This window comes from Manacus candei, unplaced genomic scaffold (assembly GCF_025592945.1).
Source record: "Manacus candei isolate 608988 ecotype Guabito, Panama unplaced genomic scaffold, ASM2559294v1 h1tg000028l, whole genome shotgun sequence".
Classification (NCBI taxonomy): domain Eukaryota; kingdom Metazoa; phylum Chordata; class Aves; order Passeriformes; family Pipridae; genus Manacus; species Manacus candei.
The window spans coordinates 41,818,755-41,844,934 of record NW_026138076.1 but is presented as its reverse complement, the minus strand read 5'-3'; the positions used below and the strand labels follow the sequence as shown (position 1 = coordinate 41,844,934).

Here is a 26,180-nt window from a genome sequence, read left to right as displayed (position 1 = left end):
CCAAATTTAGAATTTGTATGCAGATGTAGATACTATCATCTTCAATCTCAGCATTATTTTTATCTTACTACAAAATAAAATAAAAAACTATTTAAGTACCCGTTTTGGCTCTTTTTAATGTTCATGCACAATCATTCTGTGATTCTATGATCTTACATGTGCTTAGTCTTGGTGAGGATATTGCTTTGCTTTTTAGGAAAACAAGAAGGGAATTTGCAATTTTTTTCTGGTTTGTAAATTAGTTCTCATAATGGTAATGAAAAAAACTGTAATCCAGGGATTCACAAATTATTTGCATAAGTATTTCCATCAGCTGCAACAACAGGTACATTTTGAGCCAGACTGAACATCTTGATATCATTCTCTTGAAACTGCAATACGGAGCGTAGAGCAGAGGCATCAGTGCTGCAGCTTGGATTGAGCCAGACTGAGCTGGATTTTGATTAATTCCACTTGTTGGGAGCTGTGATGGGAACATCATAAGAGATGCCAGAGAGATGTTGCAGCTACAGTAGCTTCTGATTCTGTGCGAAATAACATGGCAGTTCAGCTGTTGGGGCTGCATTTGCTATTCTTAACCGCCCCACACTAGTTTAGGGTTGGGAACGCAGGGAAGAATACTCTGTACCCTTGGAGGTGATCTGCATGTCACTAGTTGTGTTGTATTACAACCCTCATCTGTTCCCAGTTTTGTTGTAAACTGTAACATAGTTTACATTTTTATCTATATTTGCGGTTTAAGCAATGTTTTTGAGAAATCCTCTTTCATCACAATTGAAAACAGGTATTATATAAAGATGTTAAAGAAAACTAAATGGAAAAAAGCCCTCCAGAATGGTGAAGCGGTGGCACTAGCAGGCACAAAACTATTTCATAACTGCTTGTCATGGTTTGAATCTTGTTTTCCCCCAGAGGCTAGAAAAGTGGTAGACCCCAAGGGGTGGAAACCCCTGGAAGTTTTGAAGTTCTGCCCAATGGGCGCTCCTGCAAAAATGTCAACATCCCACAAGCTCACCGGAAGAGATGAGTTGTAGTTTGGGTTGTTGGAGAGGTGGCCATGTTGTAGAGCCACGAGGAAGGGGCTCTGAGCCCCTTGGGCCCTCTGGGCCCTCCCAGCCCCTGGCTGGGGGGCTGCAGGGACCTGGAACAGCATAAAGCTGGGCTGGGTGCCTGTAGTTATGCCGGGAGATGTTTTCTCCATGGGCGCAGAGCAGCAGCCGGCACTGGCCGGAGAAATGGTGGCAGAGAGCCAGAGATAAGAACCTGAACTAAGGAGCAGCAGAAGCAACATGCAGCACCGCAGAGAAAGGACTCCTGGAAGGAGAGTCGGGAGAAAGAGAGCCAGCAGCCTGAGAGACGGAGTTCTGGGGGTAAGACTGTACCAGCCCCCCAAACTCCTTTGAGACCCCTCTGAGAAAAGAGGGACATGGACTCCTATTAAGGAGAAGAGTTTTAGACATGCAGCACTGGAGAGAGAGAGGAGCTGAGAAGCTCAAAAGACGTCCCGGAGCTGGACCGGGACGTCCAGAGGAATGCGGGGGGAGTTGACCTTGGCTCCCCCCCCCCCCTTGCACTGCTGCCACGGTGGCAGCCTGAGAGACAGGGCACAGAGGCCCTGCAAGGAGCTGAGTCTCCTGGAGATACCAGACCGTCACGAAGCCCCCTGTGCTCGTGATATGACGTGGTGATACGACCTTGTCTGGGGTTACGAAGCCCACGGAAGACCCCTCGGTTGGAGGCGATGGGGCCGAGAGAGGCTTGGATACCTCCCTCGTGAGTGCTGGCAGAAAGCCAGCTATCAGCTGCTGCATGTGGAGAAGACAGACAGACTGCTGCCTCAGAAGATGCTGCTGCTTAAGGACTGGAAGGGATCTGTCCTTCTTTCCCTCCTGGACTTTTATTTGGAGGGGAGAAGAGATCTGATCCACTGTAAATACTATATGTCATGGTAGAGATAGTTTGTGATCATGTGTATAATGTGATGTGGTATTTATTTGTACAGTCATTGTAATATATTCCCTTTCCCCCACTTTGAGTCTGGTGTGTTTTGTCTGGAAAAACCCATCTCACATTAGGTTGAGATGTGGGAGGGGGGAATGGAGCTAGGGAATTGGATTTTCGGGCTATCTCAAACCATGACACTGCTCTTGCTGGTATGGAGATACCATCCTTTTTTTTCCTCATTAATCACATGTATAATTTTTGCTTCCAATTCCATAGCCTGGTCTTAGTTTTCACACAATATGCTTTGTGAACAACATGACTAGGAATGTGAAGAGATCCTGCTGTTGCATTTACTTGTTTTCTGTATGTGAAAAAAATAATCAATTCAGTGAAAATGAGGTCTGATGTATGAGGTGTAAAGCATCATGCAGACAAGGTATGATGAAATGCTTGATGAACTGGTAATTAAAAAGAAACAAAAAAAACCCCTCTGAACTGAACAACAAGTTGAAGTTAACAAATGTATCCCAATTCATATTTCTTATTGTATTTAAATGACTTTCAGTAATGTAGTAATGCTTCTAAGTGCTTTTTATAGAGAGGAAAGAGAGTTCCTCGAAAAAGCAGCCCTCGAATAAAAGAATGTATTTAGTGAACTCTGACTTTAATATTGGAAAACACAACCTTTAGAGACTGTCAGTTTAGCAGCTGTTATGTTGATTAGAATTTTGGAAAAAATGGCTTAAGCCAAACCACTGAAAAGATTAGGTCAGCCAGAATCTCTATACTATAGAGATCTAAATTTTGCATTGGACCTTCTGTCATGTAAATTGGCTTTATGTAATTCTAAAGTCAGAAGAGGTTTGTATTAGAGGAATAAATGTGGAGTTTATTTGCTCTTGAATAAGTAGTATGAGTTTGGAAGAAAGTAGTGATTCGAGTATTTCCAAATATAAGTGGAAGAAAGTGAAAAATTCTTTCAGTGTGCCAGAATTGTTTTCTGAGGGCAGCAGAGCCTTCAGTGTTGAGTTTCACTGTTACCAATGTCATAATTCTGTGATTGTGTTTGCTCCATTTTACACTTCATAGTTCAGTGTCTTACTTAGGGAGAAAGCCTGGAATGTATTTTTTAAAGTTTCTTAAAAAAAAAAGTGGTGGGGAAATGGATCTTCAGTAACAATCTGTGATGTCTCATTCCTACTCTCTGAAAATTTATTTTCAGATAGCATTAATGAATTCTGAATGAATTAATTCAAAATGGGATGGTCTTTCTCATGCATTTCAAAAGCACCTATCCTATGATTGATAAAGAGGTCCCTAAAACAAGATAATGCTACGAGGTGCTTCCAACGTTCAGCAGTGTCTCTGATGTTCTGGCTCAGCAGAAACAGTCATCCAGACTGCTTCAGAGGTTTTTAATATTTAGTAGTCTATTCTGAATTATGACCCTATAAGCATCTTTTTCACCTTGCAATTTATTCACATTTTACCTAAAATAATCCAACAGACTGAGTCAGCTTTTAACCCAAAAAAAGTACTGAGTCACCTAAAAACTCTGCCTAACTCACCAAAGTCGAGTTCCAATCTGCTAATAGCAGTATTGCAGTAAAATCATATCACACTGTGATTATAAAACAAGCCTTAAGATGCCACAAAAGTCAACTGACTGATAAATGGGGTTTGGATCTCTTTTTTGTACTGTTACGTGTTCTAGAGAGTTCAGTTCTGTGTTGCTGGGGTGAGAGGCATCTATTTTGCTTTTCTTCTGAAACTTGTAGATGTTTTTTCAAAGGAAAAACTGACATTTTCAGATATAAAGGAAGAAATGTGTGGGATTTTGTTGGGGTTTGTCTTTAAGGAGAAACTGATGGAGACACCTAGTTTGTCTGGCAGGACTTCTGATATAACTTCTGATATAACAGTATCGATGCATCTGTTCTTTTGTCAGTGCCTAAACATATAACTTTTCCACTGCCTTCCTAATACATTTGTTGTCTGAACTTGAAAACAAAGATGTTTCTGCATCTTAAAATGTGTTTTACATCTCTTTATCTGCTTAGGGAAGCAATTCAGAAGCAGCAGCAGCAGCAGCAGCAACAGATTGGAAATAATATTGGTTGAAGCTGGCAGCTAATGGGATTGAATTGGATCTCTGGAAGCCAGATCCAAAGTAGTTTGTTTCCTGTATTACTGTAATTTTTTCTCACATTTCTGAGCTTCTGATCTTTCTATTAATCAGTTATATTCTCATTTTTTTTACTTGATGCCCCTAGCCCAGCATAGCTGTTCCAGTTTCTGCATGCAAGTATAACAGACCTCAGTAGTTAATGACAGGCAAAGCAGGGTAGGCATGGAAGTTTATATGTATATATATATATATATATATGTATATATATATATATATGGTGGTAGTAGTAGTTTTACACAAAATTTCTGTTAATGTATCTGTGCAATATTGTTGGAAGTCATGCACAGAGGGCATCCATAAGTTTAATTTTGTTTCTTCATTTCGAGTTTGCAATTAAGCGAGGAGGATACTTCAAGATTCAAATGCCTTTACAAGCTGTGCATGCTGTTTAACTGTATGGCAAACAATTAGCATTGCAAAACCTATAAGCTAATTTTATAAAAATAGAACTGCAGGTTAGTTGAAAGTGTAGTTGTTGTTGTACTGAAACAAATAGAACGCTGATTAAATGAAGTATCTTAAAGGTTAAAAAAAAATGTTAGATGACCAAAAATTATAATATATGTGAAAAATATCCTTCTAATCTGTTATGAGCTCAATGGATTTTATCAAGACTTCTTGGTATGTAAAGTGGTATATATGAAGGGAGCAGAATTGAGAGAAAGACCTGAATTTATACAGTAACTAAATTTTTTCTCCTCCTATTGGAGTGCAATGAGAAACAGCTTTGACTACAAGAGTGAAACCCTGACACAGGAACTCAGATTTTTATAGCTCTGCATAACAATGTTACACTGCAGTGAGTCATGCATTTCAACTAATATTTTGTGTCTTAGAATTACTTAATTCGATTTAATAGAATTTGAACATAAACCTGACTTTAGCAGCTACTGCATAAACAATTCAAGCCGTAGGAAAACCACAGAATCATAGAATGGTTTTATTAATTGCATGGGCCTTTAAAGGTCATCTAGTCCAACCCCTCTGCAATGAGTTGGGACACCTTCAACTAGATCAGGTTGCTCAGAACCCCATCCAACTTGACCTTGAATTGCTTCCAGGGATAGGGCATCTGCAACCTCTGTGGGCAACCTGTTCCAGTGTAAAACTGTAAAACTTTCATTTAAAGCTTAAGGATTCATGAAAAATTATTTGTACCTGTCATCAAAGGACCTTTCTAGATTTATAAGTTTTCTTTTATTCTTTCTGCACTGGCCACAAACACTGAGTTTGAATTTCTTATTTGTCTATGGAAAAATATTTCTCATTTAAAGAACTGCAGCTTCTGTAACCTCTCCAGGAAATAGTGTCTGCCCCTGAACACTGGAAACTTTACATTGCATTAAATTATTGCGACATGGCACTGCAACTCTTCTCATCTGAAGAATCAAAAAAATGAAAGTACACTGAATATTTGCCCGTATAATTTTGGTTTTTCGAAGTTTTCAATAGTATGTGACTGCCATGTTTTTCGAGTAAGATGATTAGCTAAAGGCACTGATTTCTAAAATAGTGCAAAAGAGGTGATTTTATGGAAAAATTGGTATAATTTAAAATTTAACTGCATTTGTGTTGTGGAACAGAGTGTCATGAAATCAATAAGATTTTATTGAATTAGACAATCTGTCCTTATATGTACACTTTTTCTTTTAATATTCTTTCATAATACAATTAGCTTTTATTTTTAGACTAGGTACTCAGTGGTAAGATGGAAGGTTAGCTGTGTGAAGTCAGATGCTATTTTTGGTTCTGTTTAGGCTTCCCAGTTATGCCACTTAAGGGAAGAATCTGTTATGCTGACTTGTGAGCTGGTGTTTGGTTAATGCACCTATGGGCAAAGATATCCTTGTCTGGGAACTGAAAACACTTTTGTTTGTTTTTCTCTTCAGGCAAACTGGATTATGTTGGTATCATGAACTGTATTTGCAAATGTTCTGTTTCCAGTTGTTGTTTTTTTGTGTAACTCATGAAATTGAGAAGCATGACATTAAATTTCACTGTTTAATATACTGAAATTATGGACTCTTGTTGAAGTAGTGGATAATACTGAGGGAAGGGTTGTTCAGGGGTGTTTTGCATTACAGAGAAAGATGAATTGTACAGTGTGATTCAAAATAATTCAAGATTTCCAGCATTTTAGTCCTTTCCAACTGTAATTTTCCAGTATCTAAATAGCTGCACATAATCAATGCAATAATTGAAATGCCATTTTGCAGAGAGATCAGATTTGCCCTTTGGAAAAAGCGGTGGATGGACTTTGCCAGAAAGTCCTACACTGCTGGAAGGCTTTGAGAAATAGATATATGTAGCAACTCACTTTAACTTATGCATATTCCTACAGCTTATTTTCCTTGCTGTCATTTCCACTGCAGTGAGGATGATCTATTTGAATCGCACCCAGATGTGATCTTCCATTTCTATGGGTGTTCATTCTCCGAATTAAATTTTGAGATGTTAGAAAAAATATGCAAAAATGCCCTTTGCAAAATATGCAAAAAATTGAGATAAAACTAAAGTGTGATATATGCTGTATTTCATCATCTGTTCCCCACAGCTGTATGGCTTTATGAGTTGTGGTGCCCTGACCAGGCTGTCTGTTCAGTCTTTCTGCACTGTCATCCTGTATTAGGCGTTTCCTGGGCTTACTGCCAGACTTTCTCTGTTTACAAGGCAGCAGGCAAAGATTTAACATTTCTGTTTTCTTTCTTACTCTTCAGATTCCCTGTGAGACAGAAGGTTTTGTCTTCTCCTTTTTTCACTGCTGTTCCTCATCATGGAGTATCAGTGAAATGAGGTTCATTTTCTAATGGTCAGTGTAATAATGTGACACAGCCACTGATTAAGTAGTCATTTAGGAAGCTGGCCTAGAAGAATTACTCTCATTATGGTCTTTGATTCAGGTTTTTTTCTGTTTTCCTAAATAGGTTAATGAGCTCCCTTTGTCCAAGGCAGACAAAATCAACATTTACAAATTATTACGAACAGAAAACTTACTTTTTTCTCTCACTGTTCACTGAATTTAATAAACTTGAAGGACAAGACAAAAGATTTCAGATGCCAAACCTCAAATGGTAAATTAGACAATGTCTTGTGGACGTTCTGACCTAGAAATCAGATTTATTTTATAGTTTATTGCAATGTCCAGCAGAATTCAGAAGGTCCTCAGACCTTTGACAAGCTGTGGTTGTGTATTATTCATAAATGTGAATAATTTAATTGACTGTGGTGGAATTGCTCTGAAGTCTAAAGCTAACCAACTGCACGGTTAGGGACTTTGTAGAGTGAGACCAAAACCAAGTGAACTATTTGAATTAACTATAGAGAAAAAGGACCACCAACGTGTTTCAATAAACAGGTTAACTGGTACTATTAGAAAGGTCTTAGAGCCCCTGAGTAAATTGCAAACAAACAAACCTAAAAACCCCATGTTTAAAAAGTTTCTTTATTTTATCAAGAAATATGGTAGGTTAATAGAATGAAAAATCATAGTCTTAAAAATCTGAAGTAATTTTGCTGGTCAAGATGCACAGTCACAAACCAGAAGATCAGGTAATAGATTTTTTAATTTTGTGACATAGTTGATACTTTTGCATTCTTTCTGCATGACGTAATCTCTGTTTCTGTTTTTCATGTTTCAGTTGCAGACAAAATAATTGTTCATTTGAGCCTCAGAAATTAAGAGGTATTTGACCTAATTCCAATTATTTTCAGAGAACAAAGGAGTGGATTTTTTCTCCTTGTCTGCTAATTACCTCATGGACGTTGGCTGTTGGGGAAGTTATTATGATGCATCACATAATCCCCATAGCTACAGCCAGTAGGAAAGTTGTCTAGAGTTTCTCAAGCTCATGGTTTTATGTCCTCAGACTTTAGGAGCCTCCAGTCTCCCGTGTAGCTGTTTTGGGCAGATGTGCTCAGTTTTAGTAGCATTTGAGCTCTTTCGTGCCTTGTGTCAAATGTTAGCAGCTTGCTTACCCTTCTTTTGGTGTTGTGTAATTTTATTTACTTTGGGAATTCCCAGAGAGATTCTGTAGTAGAGCTGTCACAGAGGACATAAGCTGGGGAGGAACAGGAGCTTTTGCAAATGTCAAGTGCTTCTTCATTATACCAGCAGGAATCTTATCATTTGACCTGATTTTCCAGGTTTACTATGTGTCTGATATAGCAGTGGGTTTTCTTGCTGCTCTTGTGTACAAGTGTGGGCTTCTGGCCCTTGGAACAGTTTCTTTTTTGCCTGCTTCCAAATTGCTTAGTATAGTTGCCTTTGACACTTTTGTTATTTCTACCAAGTGACTAGGTTGTTAATTGAAAAAATAATTCTGGCAATAACAGTATTTTTTAAAGGGCATATTAGGGGCTCATTGGTTTGAGTTTTCTCTGTATTTCTACTTCCTGAGTGTATTCTAGCTACCCATCTGGCTATTCTCCAGCTATTTACTGAAGACATATCAGGAAACATGACTCAGTATAACCAGGCAAATAGCTGCCATAATCTAGTAGTGAACTTCTAGTGCCTCTTGTTTCAGTCATGAAGGGCGTTGATGGCTTAGTAAGTATTTAAGAATATTGGTTAAACACACCCTCTTTCCCCTGGTCACGCTATTCTGAGAAAGTGCAGAGACCAAGGGGAAGTTCCAAAGTAAAAAAAAACTGTGTTAAAATCACAGTACTTAGTTGGAAAGGGTGGGAATGCCCTTTTCACCTTCCTTTTTGAGTTCCTGAGGCTGCCCAGAGGAAACTTCCTTTTCCAAGTTAAGCCTCCTCTTGGTGATGGCAGTGAAATAGGAAACAGGCAGTTGACCTGTTTCTGCAGGAGTGCTTTCCTTGCATTTTGCTCTATAGGACACACATAAGCCCTTGAAATGGGAGGCTGGCAGCTTCAGAAACAGTGCAAGAATTTTAATGAGGCTGAATGGCAGTGAAGAGGAAGTGGCAGTGCAAAGTGTATTTCAGAAGGGGAAACAAAAATGATGATTTCAAATATGACCTGACTGGCAAAATAGACAAGTATTTGGCTTTTGCTTACTCAGAAAAAAAAAGTTGATACCGGGGGAAAAGGGCAGAACCATCAGGACAGCACAGTTGTAATCTGTCCCAGTCAAAGAGGAACAGCATTTCCCAGTAGAAATGTGGAGACTCCTCACACTGAAGGCAGTACAGGGAGGTGTATCTAGATTTACCATGCTGACATTTAATACATTATTGGCTTTTTTTTTTTCAGCAATTCATGGGAAAAAACCCACAGTGTTTCTTCAAGAATTTCAACCTTAAACTGCTGACCTGAAAATACATTCACAAATCCAGCTGTTACTGTGCATGCCGGTTTTCCTTTTGCCTCCTATGTTATGTGCTTCCTTTTTAAAATATTTACACCATATCCTGTTTCTTGAAGTCAGTACATACAAATATTTCTTCTATTGTTAAAACAAATACAAATAATGTCACATATCTTTTCCAGTTTTAATGTTTTAGTTCCATTTTCAGCTGCTGTAGAGAATTTGTCATCCAGAGAAGCTTTCCCCAGACAGAGGGTGTGGCTCTCCAGACTTAAACTGTACAGTCCTGTAGCTGCTTACTTAAATGGAATCAGACATACTAAATTAAGCCAAACTATTTGTCTTTACAGCTCTTCCTGCTATGTTTAAAATGAAGTATATTTGTAGAGCTGGAATAAATACAGTTTATCCAGCAAGCTCCTGGCTGGAGGCTGTTGATATACAATTACAAAACTCTTTTTAGTGTTAAAGATTTCAGACAATTTGAATTTCCATTAATTTTTCAAATTTTTATAAGACCTCTGTGGCACCAGTCTCCTAATTTTTTTTAGTATTTTTCTTCTGGAGATTGGAGGACAAATACATTCATGATAAGTGTTCACTTATTATTTCAATTTTTTTTTTCATTGTAACTTCACCATAAAGGACAATCATTGAATATGTGTTGAATTCTATCTATAAAAGATTGATCATTATTCATGTTTCTTCCCAAGGGAAAGTATTTTCTGTTTGTTAGGTTCAGAGGTGGGAGTAGGGATTGATGTAAATTACATTTCAAGGCGTGTGTGGTGGTAACGGGAAAGAGATTTCCATATGGATCACAACTGGAATATTCTAGTCTGGTGGCTTGATCTGACTGAAGAAGTATTTCTTTGGAAAGAGCAAACTTCTTTGGTTATAAATATTTGTCAGTAATATAAGCCTATTTGAAAAGGTAAATACGATGGGCGTATGAGACATTGAAAGCACGGCACTGGTGGACGGTAGTGGATCAGAAATTTGATTTTTCAAATACATACGTTTCTCTCCCTTCCTTTTCAACACCCCATTTTCACTTTTTTTTTCTCCATGTAAACCACATTTTTTTGTGCTTATAGCTGTGTGATTTTGCAGTGCTTTAACATAAATTGTCTTGCAAACTGTTGTTAGTCATGACGCTTCTGTAACATAATGTAACATAACATATGTACCTCTCTTAGGAAGGTCTTTGTTTTTCAATAAACTTCATCCAGTGTTTCAGGATGTCCTCAGCTGGGGTGTATGGGGAAAAGGTTTATGAGAAAAGACTGCTTTTTTTATAAGAAGCAATTCAAGTTTTGTATCATTGGATCATTGTGCCACTTGGATACTTGTTTGGGTTTGTAGCCATTGAAGCAAATTACAGTTTAATTCTCCCGATGCTGCTGCGTGAATTAGATTGTCCTCTGATATTCTTGGAGCCCATCAAGCAGCAGTGATACCCTGAGTCCTTTGCACGTGTTCTCAGAAAACTGTGGTGAGAATGCAAGTGAAAGGATTCTGACAGCACAGGCCCACAATAATACTGTAGTGATTCTACTAAAAAAGAAAATGTAATATTGATTTCAAGTTGTGTTTATTCTGAAACTTCTCAGACAACATTTCTGCTTTTCCTTATTCTGTTTTATTCCTTCTTGTGATTCTAGGCCATTAGAAGTATCTTTAAAGGACTGAATAAAAATCCAATTCAGTCCTACACAGATGTGATCCACTCTGCTGTGTATGGTGACGTATTTTGAAGAAAAGCAGTACAACAAGATGACCTGAGCAGTCTTGAGTTGTCAGAGGAGCAGCATTAAGTCATTTTTTGTTCTAAATAAGGGGAAGGCAGGGGCATTACCAGCAGGACATGGGCAATGTTTGTATGGGAATGGGTGTTGTATTTAGAAGTAAATATGGTTTAACACATTTTAAACATGTTAATTGAAACATTTAAAGTTAACAAGATAACATTTTTCTAAAGTGTTCCTGGAGCACTGTTTCAAAGTATATTTCAGTTTTCTTTGTGGAGGGAAAAAAAAGAATTCAAAGAAGTGTGAAACTTCTTTGGTGGAAGCCTTTGTAGTGTTGGCTATAATGATAAACCTCCCCAAAAACCTCATTGTTCAGCTCTGCATATGCCTTTGGTAAAAAATAAAAAAGAAGTCAGATTCAAGGTAGATTTTTTTTCCTGTGGGCAAACAAATCGTATTCATTTTGTTCTTTTAAAAGAGCATTTTCTGTGGTAATTAAAGCCACAGGCAGGAGAGAGACATTCTGATTGAGCTTTTCTGCAAAGGCAGTGATGGACAGTGTGCATTGAAGGTACTTGTCTAGAGCTTTTGTGGATGTAAACTAGGAAGTGGACAGATCTGAATCTCAAAAATTACTTGATGATTAATTTTAAAAAAGCTCCCAGCAGTGTTAAATATCAAATCTCATTTTGGTGCTGACCTTCCTCAAGGTGTCTAAAGCTTTTCATGTTTTCAGGTTCATGCATGAAAGCTCACAGCATGAGGAGTAGCAACAGAATTGTTATTTGAATGAATGAGTACATATTTGACTGGTTTTGCTATGATACACTCCTATGCAGCTTTGCTAATACCATCTACCTTTGAAAGGCATTTTAAGAAAGATTTTGAAGAACGGAACGGTTCTTTTAGTGCTAAGCACAACAAAACAAAGAGTGGGTGAGACTGTATAGAGGATTAGTGAAAAAAGAAGCAGCATTGTGGTACACTAGTTTGAAAAACTAAGTTTTGATCCCTAACTTACTGGAATAACTGACATTCTTTGAAAAAATGTTCAAAATTTTTTGGTTTTAAATTTCTAAACTGATTGAATTCTGATCAGATTTACAAAAAAACTCCTGTATGACCTAAGTACAGATACTCTTTGGAGCAGAATCATGTGTTTTGCAAGTTAGACTGTGGTGGATTTGCAGCATTTACAAACACATGCAAACAACTTATTAATTTCAGCTTTCTATGAATATTTTCTTGTATACTAAGTGAGCTGTTATCATTAATTACACTGTATACATTAATTTTAATCCTGTAGGAAATGAAAACTTCATTTTAACATCAGTTTGCACCTCGAGAGATGTGCCTTTGACTTTATTATGATAAAAGCCTAGAAAAAGCCCTTTTAGGAAAACACATTTCCATGAGCTTGTTTTAAAAATGCTTCCCTCACCTCATCATGTGTGGTTATTTGGGACTTTGAAATTCTAGCAGATCTTTATTCCTTGTTACATGCAATTGTTCAATATTTTTTTTCTTCTTGTGTATTATATGTTAGCCATTCTGGACTATTTGTAGGGAGAAGGAGGACTTCCAGTATTCACTGCTGGAATATAGAGAGCATCTGTGTAAATCTTTCTCATACTTGCACTTATCTGGCTTTCAGTTATAAGTGTATTTAGTGTCTTTTGCAGTAAGCTGAAGTCTCCCGTGGTGTGTGACTGACAGGTGGAAGTCACACAGGTCAGACACAACAGCGTGTGAGCAGAATGAGAGGCTGGAATTAGCCTGAGCTCCAAGATGGAGGTGTCATTGCTCTACCTCCAGCAGTTTGTCTGATCACTGGCACTCATGATTACTCCTGTGTATTCTTGCCTGGGGAAACTATATACCTGGACATGTGAGAAAGCCCCTATGGGAATTAATATGTTTCATAAAGTTCTTTATTCATTCCCAATCTCCATTTTTAGCAGATTTTCTGGTGCTTTTCTAAGGGTGCTCCTGACAGCTTTTGTGCACAAATCTGACCCTTCCTTTGTAGAATTGTTCTACAGACAACAAAAGGATGCTGCTGCATGCAGTTATATCCCTGTGTATTTCCCAGAGTCTGACATGAAACCTGGCATTTCCTCTTCCCTTACTTTTCAACTTGGATGTTATACTGGATGGGTTAAGGGGTGAGGGCAAGGCTTTCAATCAGAGCAGAAAAATTAATTTTAGGCACTGCTAAACCACAACATTTAACTCCAGCCTGCTCGAAACACACTGCAAAGGCGCTGGGGGCATGAGTAGAGCAGTGGTGGGTAGGCAGAACTTGTGGAAGTGGCACCCAGTTTTAGGAGCCTTGGGTGTGAACTTGCGCCTCACAGAACATCTCTGCCTGTGTGGGATAAGTGTTGTGGAACCTTTTTCACAGCTTTTCCTGTAGTGGTGAGCTTGGGCTGGTTGCTGGATTCCTGAAATCTGTGGAAATGATGATGAGTCCTCTTTTGGTAGAGAGGAACAAATCCCAAGTTAGCAAAACTTCTCTTAAATTGTACGGCCTTTTGAATCCAGTTTTCACTGCCTCTTTGGTTATCTAGAAGCAACTGTTTCAAACAGAGCTGAAAATGTCTCTCCTCGATGAGAGCAAATTGTCATTGCGGCGATAAGATAACAATAAAAGGATTTTGGTGATGGCAGGAGCCCTTTGGCTGCATAACACAGTGACACAAATGCTGGCTGCTGCATGTGGCACTGCGGTGAGTATCCGGCTGTTCTCCTGGGTTAGCTGCCATGACAACTGCGCTGCTGGGGAATGCCCTGTGCTGGTCTTGCAGAGAGCTGAGGGTCATTGATATTCTGAGTGTTTCTTGGAATATTGCAGGCAGTAGAGACCCCTTCCCGTAGCTCTGCCAATGTTTAGTATTATCACAGTGGGTAAAATAGGGAAATGGCGTTGTTGACAGGTACCTGGGGAAGGAGAAAAAGCTAGTTTCTCTAAAAGCAGTTTTTTGTTTTACCGCTTTAATTTTGTAGTTTTACCAAATAATTCTAAATTACGTAGCTTCTACATGACTTTTACTTCCAGATTTCATTTGGGTGTGAAGTGTTAAAATGAATATGGAAACAATACAGCAAAATTTTAATCTGTTTGAATTTTAAAAAATAGCTTGCTATCTACAAACAGTTTTTTCCTTACAAGGGAGTTAGAATTCAGTGGAATTTTTTGTTGTAGCTTTTTGGTTTTCATTGTTTTTAAAGCAAACACTTGCTCCTTCACAAATGGATTTTCATTGACTTTTGAGGGCTGAAGTTTTTTCAAGGTCTTTGATTTTGTGTTTTTAAAGAATGTCAAAAACATTTTTCTTTCTGATATCCCCATCCTTCTTGAAATACATTGCAACATCATTACTGGGATAATTAAGGACATACAACTGCAAAGACCGTGGAAGGGACTCTCTTTCTTTTTTTCTTGAATATGAAATACCTTTTCATAAAAGGAGGAATTATTTTATTTTTTTAACAGGACATTGAAACAGAGCGTACAAATAAATAAATTCCAGATGCAATCTCTTTAACTCAACAGATTTTCCTACAAGCAATTAATGTAAGAAACTTTGATATTTGAATAGTATTTTCAGATGTTCCTATCAAAGTCATCAGCCTGCATATGTAGTTAAAGGCAAAACTCATCAGTGCTTATGTAGTTTATTGGCAAAAAAACAGGTGTTAAACAGAAGAGAAGGTGGTTTTGGAAGTAGGGAGCAGTCATGTTTTACATTCTTGGCCCTGAGGTTTCCTACACTACTAGAGACCTGAAGTACTGGGGAGCTCAAGTGTTTGTATGATTACAAAAGAACATTATGGTATCACTGCGAAAAGGTAAAGACAGACTTATTGTTGCTGGCCAACTGAGGATTTAGTATTTGAAAGTATTGCATTTGTTCATTTTGCTTTATGTATTTTGCTCTCAAGGTAACGTGCTTGCAAGACTTCTTTGGAGATGACGACGTCTTCATTGCGTGTGGGCCTGAGAAGTACCGGTATGCTCAGGATGACTTCGTGCTAGATCACAGCGGTAAGACTGTACTTCCTAAACCCACTTAAAGAGTAAAATCTCCCTCCAACTCCCCTGTTCAATCCTCAAGGGTTATGTCATTTAGGAAACTATACATGGAAAGACATCTTCCTATGGAAGATGAATTCTGTGAACCTGTTAAAATGCACTAACAAACCTGATCTGTTTTCCTGCAAAACGGACACTGTCTCTAAAGTTACATGGAAAGTAGCATTGAATTTTGAAAGGTTCAGTCATCAATATAATGAATCTGAAATCTGTTAAAAATGCTCACTTTTGACATCTGTGACTGTAAGATAATTTCCATGTTTTTATATTTGTGAGATTTTTAAAAGGTCACATATGTAACCCTGCTCATTTCAGGTATTGAATTGTCCTGCCAGACAATTCACATATTCCAGTTTTGTCTGCTGTAGACCAACTGCTGATCCTTTATGTATTGTGAGATTATAGGGGTTGTTGGGTAGGGAAAGAGGTGAGACAAATTGGGACTTTTTGCCTGTCCTGTCCGCCTTGGACAAATCATGAATATAACTTGTTTATGAAAGTTGTTTTTCTGTGAAGAGAAACTTTATAATGTAAAGTTCAAGGAAAATAAAAGAAAAGCTGCCTCTACCAGGCAGTTTTAGAATTGTCCTGGATTATCAAATCATATACATGTTGGGGGTTTTTCTCCATGTTCATAGAATCATAGAATGGTTTGAGTTGGAAGGGACCATTAAAAGTCATCTACTACAACTCCTCCAGCCCTGAGCAGCAACATCTTCAAAAAAAGTTCACATGGTTCCAAGCCACATGGAACCTGACCTTGAATGTTTCCCAGAATGAGACATCTACCACCTCTCTGCATTAACTCACAATGCAAATCCCAGTCTGGCCATGATCCTAATTTCTCTTGCACATTTTAAGGCTATAAGATTACTTTTCACATTACGAGGTGCACAGACTAATTGGGCTCATTTCCTCACTGAGAACCCAGTGATGGAGGGGTTTTTCCTCCCTTTGTCTCTTCAGCTTTGGTGGTCCCTGCTTCCTCTAATAACTCTGGAAAAGCAGGTTAGGTACAGAGAGGAACATGACTAGCAGGGCATACAGCTCAACTTTACTATTTTTGATGATGACATTGACATTGCAGTGATGAATAACAGGGACAAAATTAGGAGGGAAATTTATATGATTCCATTCAGAATGATTTGCCAACGATGCCAGCTGTAGGAATGAAATGTTTCCAAAGTGTCAGTGCATGTATGCCTATTGATTCCTTCTCCACTTAGGTCGTCTTTTATTTAATAATATATAGCTGATGGTAAATGACAGTAATCTATTGTTTCAGCCTTTTGGAAACAATAGACGTTTTTCACCTGTTCAAAAATTGATCACAACATCAAGAGAAGGGAAATGGTGCTGGCTGTGCAGTTGCTCTATATGAAACTGCTGGTACAGCATGCAGAATTTACCGAATTATCAGAAGAACCTTGGCGTCAGCATATGTACAAACTTAAATTATAGTAATAAACCAGCTTCAAGACAGGAAGAAGTGTTATATGCAAAATATTACATACAGTATTTGAGTAGCTCAAATACGTTTTTATGCGAAGTAGGTTAGAGTTCTGAGATGCTCTTACAAATTTGTTTAGTTCAGTAGGGCATTTTCTGGATAATAAACAGCGTCAGGGGTGTGTGGAGGAAGGCTGTAACACTGAGCTGTTGGCAAAACTCTTACCTGCTTGCTTTGTAGAATGTCGTGTTATGAAGTCCTCTTATTCCCGGTCATCTGGCATGAGGCACACTGCATCCAAAAGTCCAGGACCTTCACGTCGAAGCAAATCACCTGCCTCAGGTACTACTTCTAGGAAAAAGCTGAACACATGAAATACATGAAAGTTGGAATTTGTTTAATAGGGTGAAGAAAGCTGTTGGCTCTGTCTAAAATACAAGTGCCACGCTTTGTTTCCTGAGGGGAAAAGAATGTTCTTTCAGTTTGTCTCATAGGTTTAATACTAATCTAAAATAAAATTTGCATTTTTTTTTTTAATTCTGGGAAGAAATATGGTTTCCGTTTTTTAATTGCAGGAACAAATAATTTCAGTTTATTCACATTGAAATGATTTGTGCTAATTGTACACTTGGGATATGTTTTCAGCATGGCACTTGATTTTCTTGAAGACTGTTAACTACAGGGTGGTTATGTGGTTAAATTTGTGTTCACTGAAGTAGAGTATACCCTCAAGTTTTGAAATGGAAAGATTTTTTTTCTATATAAGGCAAATATTGCAGGAAATACAGGACTTTGATGTTTAAAGTAAATTTAGATGTACTGTAATGTTATTGCCCATTAGCAGAGAATTTTTTTTCTTCTTCTTGTAATTTCAAGAAAGGTTCTGAACACCATATGTTCCAACCATTGAGTCTGTTGTGCAATAAATAAAGGGAGAAACTTGGGGTTTTAAATTTTTTTTTAACCTCTGCATTTAATTTCTAAATATAGTAAAATTTTAATTTTTTTTCTCTCAGACCTGGAGAAGTAGCCCTGAAATCAAACCATTGAATATGTAAATATACAATGCTCTTTTTTGAATGTAACTGTACATGTAAGCTCCCGTGTGTGTATTCAAACCTGTGACATGTTCCAATGTTTTGCTCAATTGACACTGGTTAAAGTAATTCTATGTCTTTGGGTTCTTTCAAAGTAGAATATTTATAATCTGTTTGTAAAGGTTGAATATTTAACTGAAAAGCTTCAAAGAAGGATCACAGAAAAATGTAGCATAAAGGACAAGTTTTGCAACTGATCTACATTTCGTGCAATTCTGTTGCCTCCAGTGAGATCGCGTAGAATATCTATCAGCAATGAATTTTATGCCAAGTATTTATAAATCAGTGCTACCATTTCCTTACTTATTTCTACTTGGACCTCCCTTGGTTTGGTCAATTTGAAACATTTATCCAAATGTCTGATATTTATCCTTCTGTTTACTTGCCTTTCTTTTTCATGTAGTCTTTAGTTATCTTTATTTACCCTTCTTCCTTTCATGCATGTTCAGAGCTGTTTAATAACTTCTTTCCTTAATGTCTTTTTCCTTTGTGTCAAATACATGAGTACAGTAAAGAGGGGTGGCCCCTACTCCAGTGCTCATTCTTCAGCAAAATCCCCAGGTGAGCCATTACTATTATGGCTGTGTATCAGTAGTGTGTCTCCTCCCTCTCCATTTACCTGTATTCTTTTTGCTGTGTTTGTGAGTATTTTCAAGCTTGAAACACACATTTTGCATTTGATGAAGCAGAGACATGATGGGTGTTGGTATTATTGTTGAAGTAGATTATTTGAGCAAAATAATGCTTTTTACTTGTTGGACATCTGCTAATGGTGTCAAAGTTAAATTTTTAGAGGTATAATTTGACTACAGGTAGAGGAGCGTTCTGAGGAGCAACACATTTGTATGTCTATTCTAAAGCTTATTATAAGAGAAAATTTCAGCCAGCAAAAAAAGACGGGGTGAGTGTTACTGAAAAAAACAGTGGAAAACCATGTCGTAGGTTTTAATTTTATCTGCACTTTCTTATCTCTTTGTTTTCTTTTATTGTTTCAGCCTAAGTTCTTAAACACTGAGAAACCTCTCTGAACCTTCAGTTCAAAGTGAAAGTATCTGTGAAACAAGTAACATATAATTTGATTAGCAAATAACTTAAGACTTTGAACCCTATTAGAAGTTAACAATTGAAAGGGTATTAATAATTTTTCAGTTTTAAACATTCCAATATGCTAAAGAACTGTAGCCTAATTGTTTAAGACTGACAGAACAGATTTTTTTCTGTATGTTCAAACTTGTATGCATGTGGAAAGAAACCTGAAAAGAATTTATGCTTAGAGAATAGATGAAAAAATTAGGTTTGAAATGTACTTGAAATAATCAGCAAATCAATAGGATCAGACAAGTTTTTACCTGTACAATTCTTGTGCCTGTACAGATTGCTCGTGTGGTTTTTTGAGTGGGGAGAAAAAAAAAAGGTACTGCTTTATGAAATAGCAGTTTTAGCTGTTTAACTTCAGCCAACAACTGAGCACCACATAGGCACTTGCTCACTCCTCCCTGCAGCAGCATGAAGGAAGTGAATTGGAAGGGTGAAAGAAAATTCATGAGTTATGAACAGTTTAATAATTGCAATAATAGTAACAACAACAGTATTGTAATGCAAAGGAAAATAACAAAGAGAGAGAAATTAAACCCAAGAAAGACAAGTGATGCAAATGACCAATGACAGATGCCCAGCCAGTTCCTAAGTAGCAACCTCTCTGCCAAAATTCCCCCTAGTTTTTTTCCTGAGTGTGATGCCGTATGGTCTGCAGCACTCCTTGGGTCAGTCAGAGTCAGCTGTCTTGCCTGTGTCCCCCCCAAACACCTTGTGCACCCCCAGCCTACTCACTGGCAGGCCATGTGAGGAACAGAAAAGGCCTTGATGCTGTGCTCAGCAATAACAAAACCATCCCTGTATTATCAACACTTTCCAGCAAAAACACAGCCCTGTGCTAGCTGTGAAGAAAATTAACTCTACTCCAGCCAAAACCAACACAAGCAGTGCTAACTCCCTATAAATGCAAAACTTTTACATCTACACAGGGCCAATTCCAGCTTTTTCTGTGGTTGCAGTTTTGTACCAACTCACATGCCGTGGATCTCAGAAGACATTGGCAAAGAGGAATCTACAGATGCCTCTTTTCAGTAGCATCCTCAGCAGAATGAACCGTGTGTTGTAGAGTCATAAAAGGACAAAATTTGGAAGGGACCTCTGGATGTCATCTAGTCACACCCCTGGCTCGGAACACCACCCTTGTCCACCAAGCATTGCTAAGATATTAGCAAAGAGCTACAGTACTGCCAGTGTAGGCTGGGATGTTCTCCCTTAGACAGTTTTGAGAGGAAAGAACATTATGTTAACCAACCAGTTTCACTGGTACAGTTTAGTGATTCTGTCAGTGTTTAAGAGGATGGAAGTGACTTAGAGACAAAGAAGGATGCCTTGTAGTGTAGACCTTAATGGTCATGTTCAGGAAATAGTGACATTTCTGTGAGCCATATAAAAGAATTTGTGAACAAATGAAAGTCTTTTCCTCCTGTAGTAATAGTTTGTCATTTGGAAGCAAACACTTCTACTGAAATATCTCATTTTTGGTCATGCAGAAAACAGGATTCAGTAGCTCTTTTCATTGTCTTACTTGCAAATTCTTTATAAAACAAGGATGTATTGATGTGCCAGGTTTCAAAAAGATTATCCAAAACAAAGTGATGAAGTGTGCAGGAGGGATGTATACTCTTAAATACTTTCAGCTTCTTAGAAAAACCCACTTAAGTAACTTGCCTGTTGTTCTTACAGGCAATCCTTGTTAAAGTCAAGACAAAAATATCCTAGACACACTGAATATTTTTAGGAGAAAGTACTAGTCCTGCAACAGAAGTGAGAATGTAAATCCAAGTTACCAGACTTCAAGATAGACTTATTCTGTAGCTAAATGCTAATTAGTTATATCTTTACATCCTACACCAGAGAAAGATTTTTGTGAAAAACAGGGAAGTTGCAATGCAGTCAGCCTGGCCTACTGGCAGATGGACTGCCCAGGTCATAAAAATAGTCCTTGGAGGGCATCTTCCACACCCAGAGAATGTTAATGTAATAGGTCAGTAGACACTTGTAAAATAAATCCAATAGCACTGTTTAAGAAGTGATGCATAACCTATGACAGAATATTTGCAGGTGTATCTGTTAATTAATTTGAAGCTAAGTTTTTATTTACCAGAGTTGTTTTTTCTTCATGAATAAATAATTCATCACTGTGAATCAGCTATGAAACATTTCTAACTCTTAAATTTCTACCTATTATTTTTCTCTCCCACAAAAAATGAGGTTCAGTTAGAAAGGAAATATTGTCTGATCATATAACATTGCATCATATTTATGTATGGTGGACAGTGTGCTATTCTGTCTGCATAATGAAATTCTTCAGTTTGTTCTTTTCAGAAAAATACAAGGACTGACTTAAGTTATATTCAAGTCACCAGAGATATAACAAATGTTGTATGAGGCCTGTCTGGAAAACTGGACTTAACATAAATGAACTCTTTAAGTCAAAGGGAGAGGGAGTGTATGTTTTCACAGACACTTGTACTTATTGGAAGTTCAGAAATAACCTACAACTTTTCCCTTGTTGAGGTTTTTCCCCCTAAATCCATATTTTTTCTGAACTACTGCTGAAGTTCTTTATAATCCAAACAGTTCATAATTGTTTGGGTTTTTTCTTGGAAGAAAAACAAACAACTTGTGTTCTGTGAAACATTCTACCTAGAAATGAAACATTCTGCCTAGAAAGTAGTGTTGATCCAAAATGAATAGAAGGAGGGTCAAATGTCTTTAGCATTTTTTCTATACAAATTTTATTGTGTGATTTCACAATAAATTATGTAATTTTTAAAGGCTGTGGCTGTTATTTACCCAAAACTCTTGCACTGGCAAAGGACAGAATAGGCCTTTCTAATCTCTGGAATTAAAATGCAATATTTGTGTGTCTTTTTGAACCCACATCCATCGACATGAATTTTTTGGGGTGCAGTTGTGTGGCATGCAAGTCTGTAATTTATTCCCAAATGCTGAGGAGTCTTTTTTGAGGAGGTCTTTGTATGCAGACTTGAGGGATAAGTTGTTAAGAGAAGTATGTTATGTCTAAAATCAAGTTACAGTTTCTGAATTTTATTAATTTGTTCTTCCATTTGTTTGCTTTTATTGCTTTCACCAGTTAATGGAACCCCAAGCAGTCAATTATCTACCCCAAAATCTACAAAGTCCTCCAGTTCTTCACCAACAAGCCCAGGCAGCTTCCGTGGACTCAAGGTAAATAGAAAAGAACTGTAGAAACCCCTACATTCCATTATTCATTGAATGTATTCAGTGGTACTGAAGGGAAGAAAAAAAAAAGAAAAAGGAAAAAGTTATAATTTTGTAGGGTAGCCTTGCTAGTATAATTTTTGCTAGTATGAAATGGAGAATAGATTTGAAGTAAGATTTTTGTATTCTGTTTGGTTAGCAGGGTTTGAACACTCAGCTTAGGAAAGGCAGAGGGGGGTGGTGGCTTGAATATGCCAGTTTACCCTCCAAATTTTCCATTGTTCCATGGATTGCAGAAATCCTCCAAGTAATTTATATTCCTTCAGCCTATATAAATGTAGTATCCTCTTTTCAATGCCTTGTAGTCTTGTAGCATTGCCCAAATTTCATCTGAAGCACCCTTCTTCATCTGTGGCACACAATTTCACCCCTTAATGCAGTCTCCTGTCTGAAAGCATTTGAGGAGTTCCTTTGGGAGCAGCCTCATGTCTGGCAGATTTTTCTGTGTTGCACTAAGAGAATTCCCTTCCTCTCCCACTTAAAAACTGGTGACATTTACAGTTCTTGGAGGCTGCTCTGTGCCTTTCGCTCAGTAAAATAAAAAGAACAGCCTGAGGCACAGTTGAGCATCTTTTTTTTGCTGCATTTGTGCAGCTGTCCTTTCAAGGAGAATTTTCTTATGGAATCATCAATTGCAGCCTTTCTTAAAGCAGCCTGGATGGTTTGCACTGATTATTCTCATCAAGTAATAGCTCCTATTGGTGAACTCCTGTCTGTGAAGAGGCTGCATAATTCTGTGGAAAACTGTTCTTGCAGTTAAGAGACTGCCTAAAGGACGTGATTTGAATAGTACTTAGATTTGGGTTTTGACATGCTAATTGTTATCAAGTCTTTGTTTTGCAAGGAGTAATGCCACTGGTTTCTGCCAGGCTTCTGTGATAATTCTGACAAAAGATTTTATTTAATTAATTTATTTAATATTTGTTTTAATTTGTTTGTTTAATTTTTTATTTTTATTGCTTTGTTTAATTATGTTTGAAGTTATTTGGTTCATTGAGGTAATTTACTGTTGAGCTCTGTCTTTATGTTGTTGTCCTGTACCATCCCATAGCTACTCTTTATCCAAAGCAACATAATTTAGGCTTTCTCCTGTAAAGCATTTCCAAGAGCAGTAATAGTTCTGACACTGGGAATTAGAGCTGTGTGTCTTAAAAGTTTGTCTGGACAGCTCTGCAGTAGATCTTACAGTAGAAAACACCAAAATCATCTTAGACTCCCATCTAGGCTTAGACTCCCATCTAGTCTGCACTATATTTAACAAATGCTCTTTTGTCTGTCTTTAATGAAATTACAAGTTTAGAAACTAGATAATTTGCTTTGTTTTTTCCACTGCTGTCCTGTCTGCTTTTAGCCGATTAAAGCTCCATTAAGACAGAGATAATTCTGATAGCAACAAGCAATTCTCACTAAAGTGGACATGTCCTCTTTCCCCTTCACTGTCTGTTTCACTCAAGTAGGCTGTTGTACTTTTTCAATTTGGAATTTAATTGATGCTGGATACTAATGGGTTTTCGTGTCAAACAATTCATCCCCATATGACCAAAGAAAACAGCAAAACCAAATTAAGCATCTCAGACCTGATGTTTTACTGAAGTAATGAGTACCTCTTGGTTTACTCCATTAGGATGCATCTGTTCAGTAGGAGTATCCCAACTGTGCTCCTGAAACTAAAAGATAGGGAATGTTATCTAGTGAATCACAGGGTAAATTCCAAAAGGATCAAGTGTGCTGTTCAGTCACACTTGTTTCTTGATTATGTTCTGGTAGGAGTGTCTCTTTTGGGGAAGTATCAATATAAAAAAACAAATTCTTTAAAGAAACCCTTTTTTTTTTTTTTGTAGAATTGGTTTTGGTTAGACTGATGAGGAAAACGGAGAAAGCAGGGAACAATTTTATTATTTTGAGGTTGCTGCTTTTTCCCTATTGTTAAGTAATTCCTTGTTGCCAAGACTGCATTGCTGCAAAGACAAGCAGTTCGGGTTCCTGCAGTTGTATAAAGAAGGCGCCATCACTACAGCTGAATGAAAATGTAGATAGACATACCATGGCAGAGAGTGACAGAATAAATTGTATTTAAGAGTTTTCTGGCTTTGGGAATGCAATATTTTGAGTGGTTTGTTGTGTAGAAATCACATGTTTGTTTTTGTAGAAGATGAAACAGCAGCACTTATTGGTTTTCTAGGAGCTTGAGGCAGCAGAAAAAAGGGACCGAATCAGGGTTGATGTTTCTACCTGTAAAGAGCAGAGCATCAGAGCAGCTGCACATGAACTGTACTTTAAAAACTGCTTTATTTGAAAAGCCAGAGCTTTTTATTTTTTAAAATAAAATATTTTACTGTAGATTAGAACCTAGCTAAGCTTTTTGTAGATTGACAGTCAACGTAGAGCTTAAGTGATAGTGCTAAACATCAAGGCAGTCAGCTTGCAAAAGATACTGATTGCAGCAGCAATTTTTCTTAGTCTCAGGCATGGAGTCCTACATCATATTCTCTGAATGCCATTTTTCTTTCAAACTGAAGTCTCTTCAGTCCCCAAGGATTCCTTCTGCTTCACAACACTTTATAAGAAGAAGTGCTCTGTTCAGGCACAGAAAGTTTCTCTCAGGAAACATTCCTCATGAACAGCTTATCTTTAAAGAAAAGGGCTTTCTTTCTGTCCTTTTTAGCTCTTCCAGCCAGAGTGCCCTTGTGCTATTAATTGCTTAGTACATACAGTAAGCCAGTTTGATATCCAGCCTTTGCAGAGGGTTTCTTCAAGATGAAGATTTAGATATAAAAGTTAACAAGTATGGGCATGAAGTAAATGACTACTCTGTAAATGTTCTTCTTTGATAAAATGTACTGAGTTTCTGGTTCTTCTATTAAATTTCCGTAGAGTTAAAATCTAGTTCATGGGTTAAGAAATAATGGTAATAGAGCATTAGGTGACAACTGACTGAGAGGAGTCCTTTTGCTGTTCTGTGGGCAAGTGACAACTGAAAGGTTTAACATTTTTCTCTGGTTCTAAGTGTGCATTTTAATGCAATGCTGTTAGGGTTGATTTCACTCTTAACTCTTCTAGTGCATCTGTTACTATGCACAATTTGTACCATAAAAATCATCCAGAGACTAGATTAAACTTAATATTTTGGAAAGTGGTGTCATAACGTCCTTACTCTTACTTGGGAGTACTTTATTGTCCCCTCTTGAAATTAAGTACCACAGTGTATTGTAATCTTTTTAAAAAAGAAAATAAAATTGTACAAATAAGGAAGTTGAGGCCTTTCTTAGAATCCCAATTGCCTTAAGTGTCATTGTGTTTGAATTTGTCTTAGTATTATTTTTGCAATTGATTGGCCAAATGACCGAAGTGAAAGGGCATTACAACCTGATCCAACAAATAACTTAAGTATGCTTAACTTTCAGCTATTGTGTAGTCCCTTTTACTTCAATGAGGATGTTAATGTACTTAAAGTTAAACATGTGCTTAAGTGATTTGAAGGATTAGTGCCTATCTTCATCAAGGTTTTTAATCTCCTCAATTTTGTACACATGTGCTTTGTGGGTAGTTGCACGTTAAGAATATTTACATGCGATTACCCAGCCTAGTGACATAGGTGCCATAGCAGTTCATAGAGGGACTCTTTTAAGTGGTGCATTTGATATATTTACAATTCAGCATCTTTTTTGCCTGTGCAGTGGAGGAAAAGAGTTGGCTAATTTGTACTGGTAGGGAAACTGAGGTATTGCACTCATTGTCAAGTCCCGTCACCATTCTCATCAGTTAGCTACATGCTTTATATAATGTGATGCCACTCAAAAATATCTCTAGAAAAAGGGTAAATCTTTCTCTGGTTTTTCAGAATAGTGCAACAAAGTGCATGATATATTTATATGCCCTACCATATATGCTCACATTAATGGAGGCATAATCACTACGTTTTAATTGGCTATTGTATTTTTAAAAGTAGCTTCTCAGTATAGTTGGGTTACTACAGTGTTTAAGTATCGCTTAAAAAATACAAAGTTTCTGTCTTACAGATTATGTTACTGTTAATC

General features: G+C 37.5%; 1 protein-coding gene across 7 annotated transcripts in view; it reads left to right on the top strand.

Moving 5' to 3' along the window:
- The window catches only part of DCLK2 (doublecortin like kinase 2), an 84,700-nt gene that overhangs the window by 29,593 nt on the left and 28,927 nt on the right, over positions 1 to 26,180 (top strand). For 4 of the 7 annotated variants that reach the window (XR_007905039.1, XR_007905041.1, XM_051790928.1 and 1 more), the window contains exons 3-6: positions 15,105 to 15,207; positions 16,946 to 17,047; positions 18,313 to 18,363; positions 21,995 to 22,089. Coding sequence is in view for 3 of the 7 variants with exons in the window: in XM_051790928.1 (XP_051646888.1) it covers positions 15,105 to 15,207; positions 16,946 to 17,047; positions 18,313 to 18,363; positions 21,995 to 22,089 (351 nt within the window). In the remaining 4 variants the exon portion in view is untranslated. The remainder of the gene's footprint in view (positions 1 to 15,104; positions 15,208 to 16,945; positions 17,048 to 18,312; positions 18,364 to 21,994; positions 22,090 to 26,180) is intronic. The other 3 variants (XR_007905040.1, XR_007905042.1, XM_051790929.1) reach the window with 1 other exon arrangement.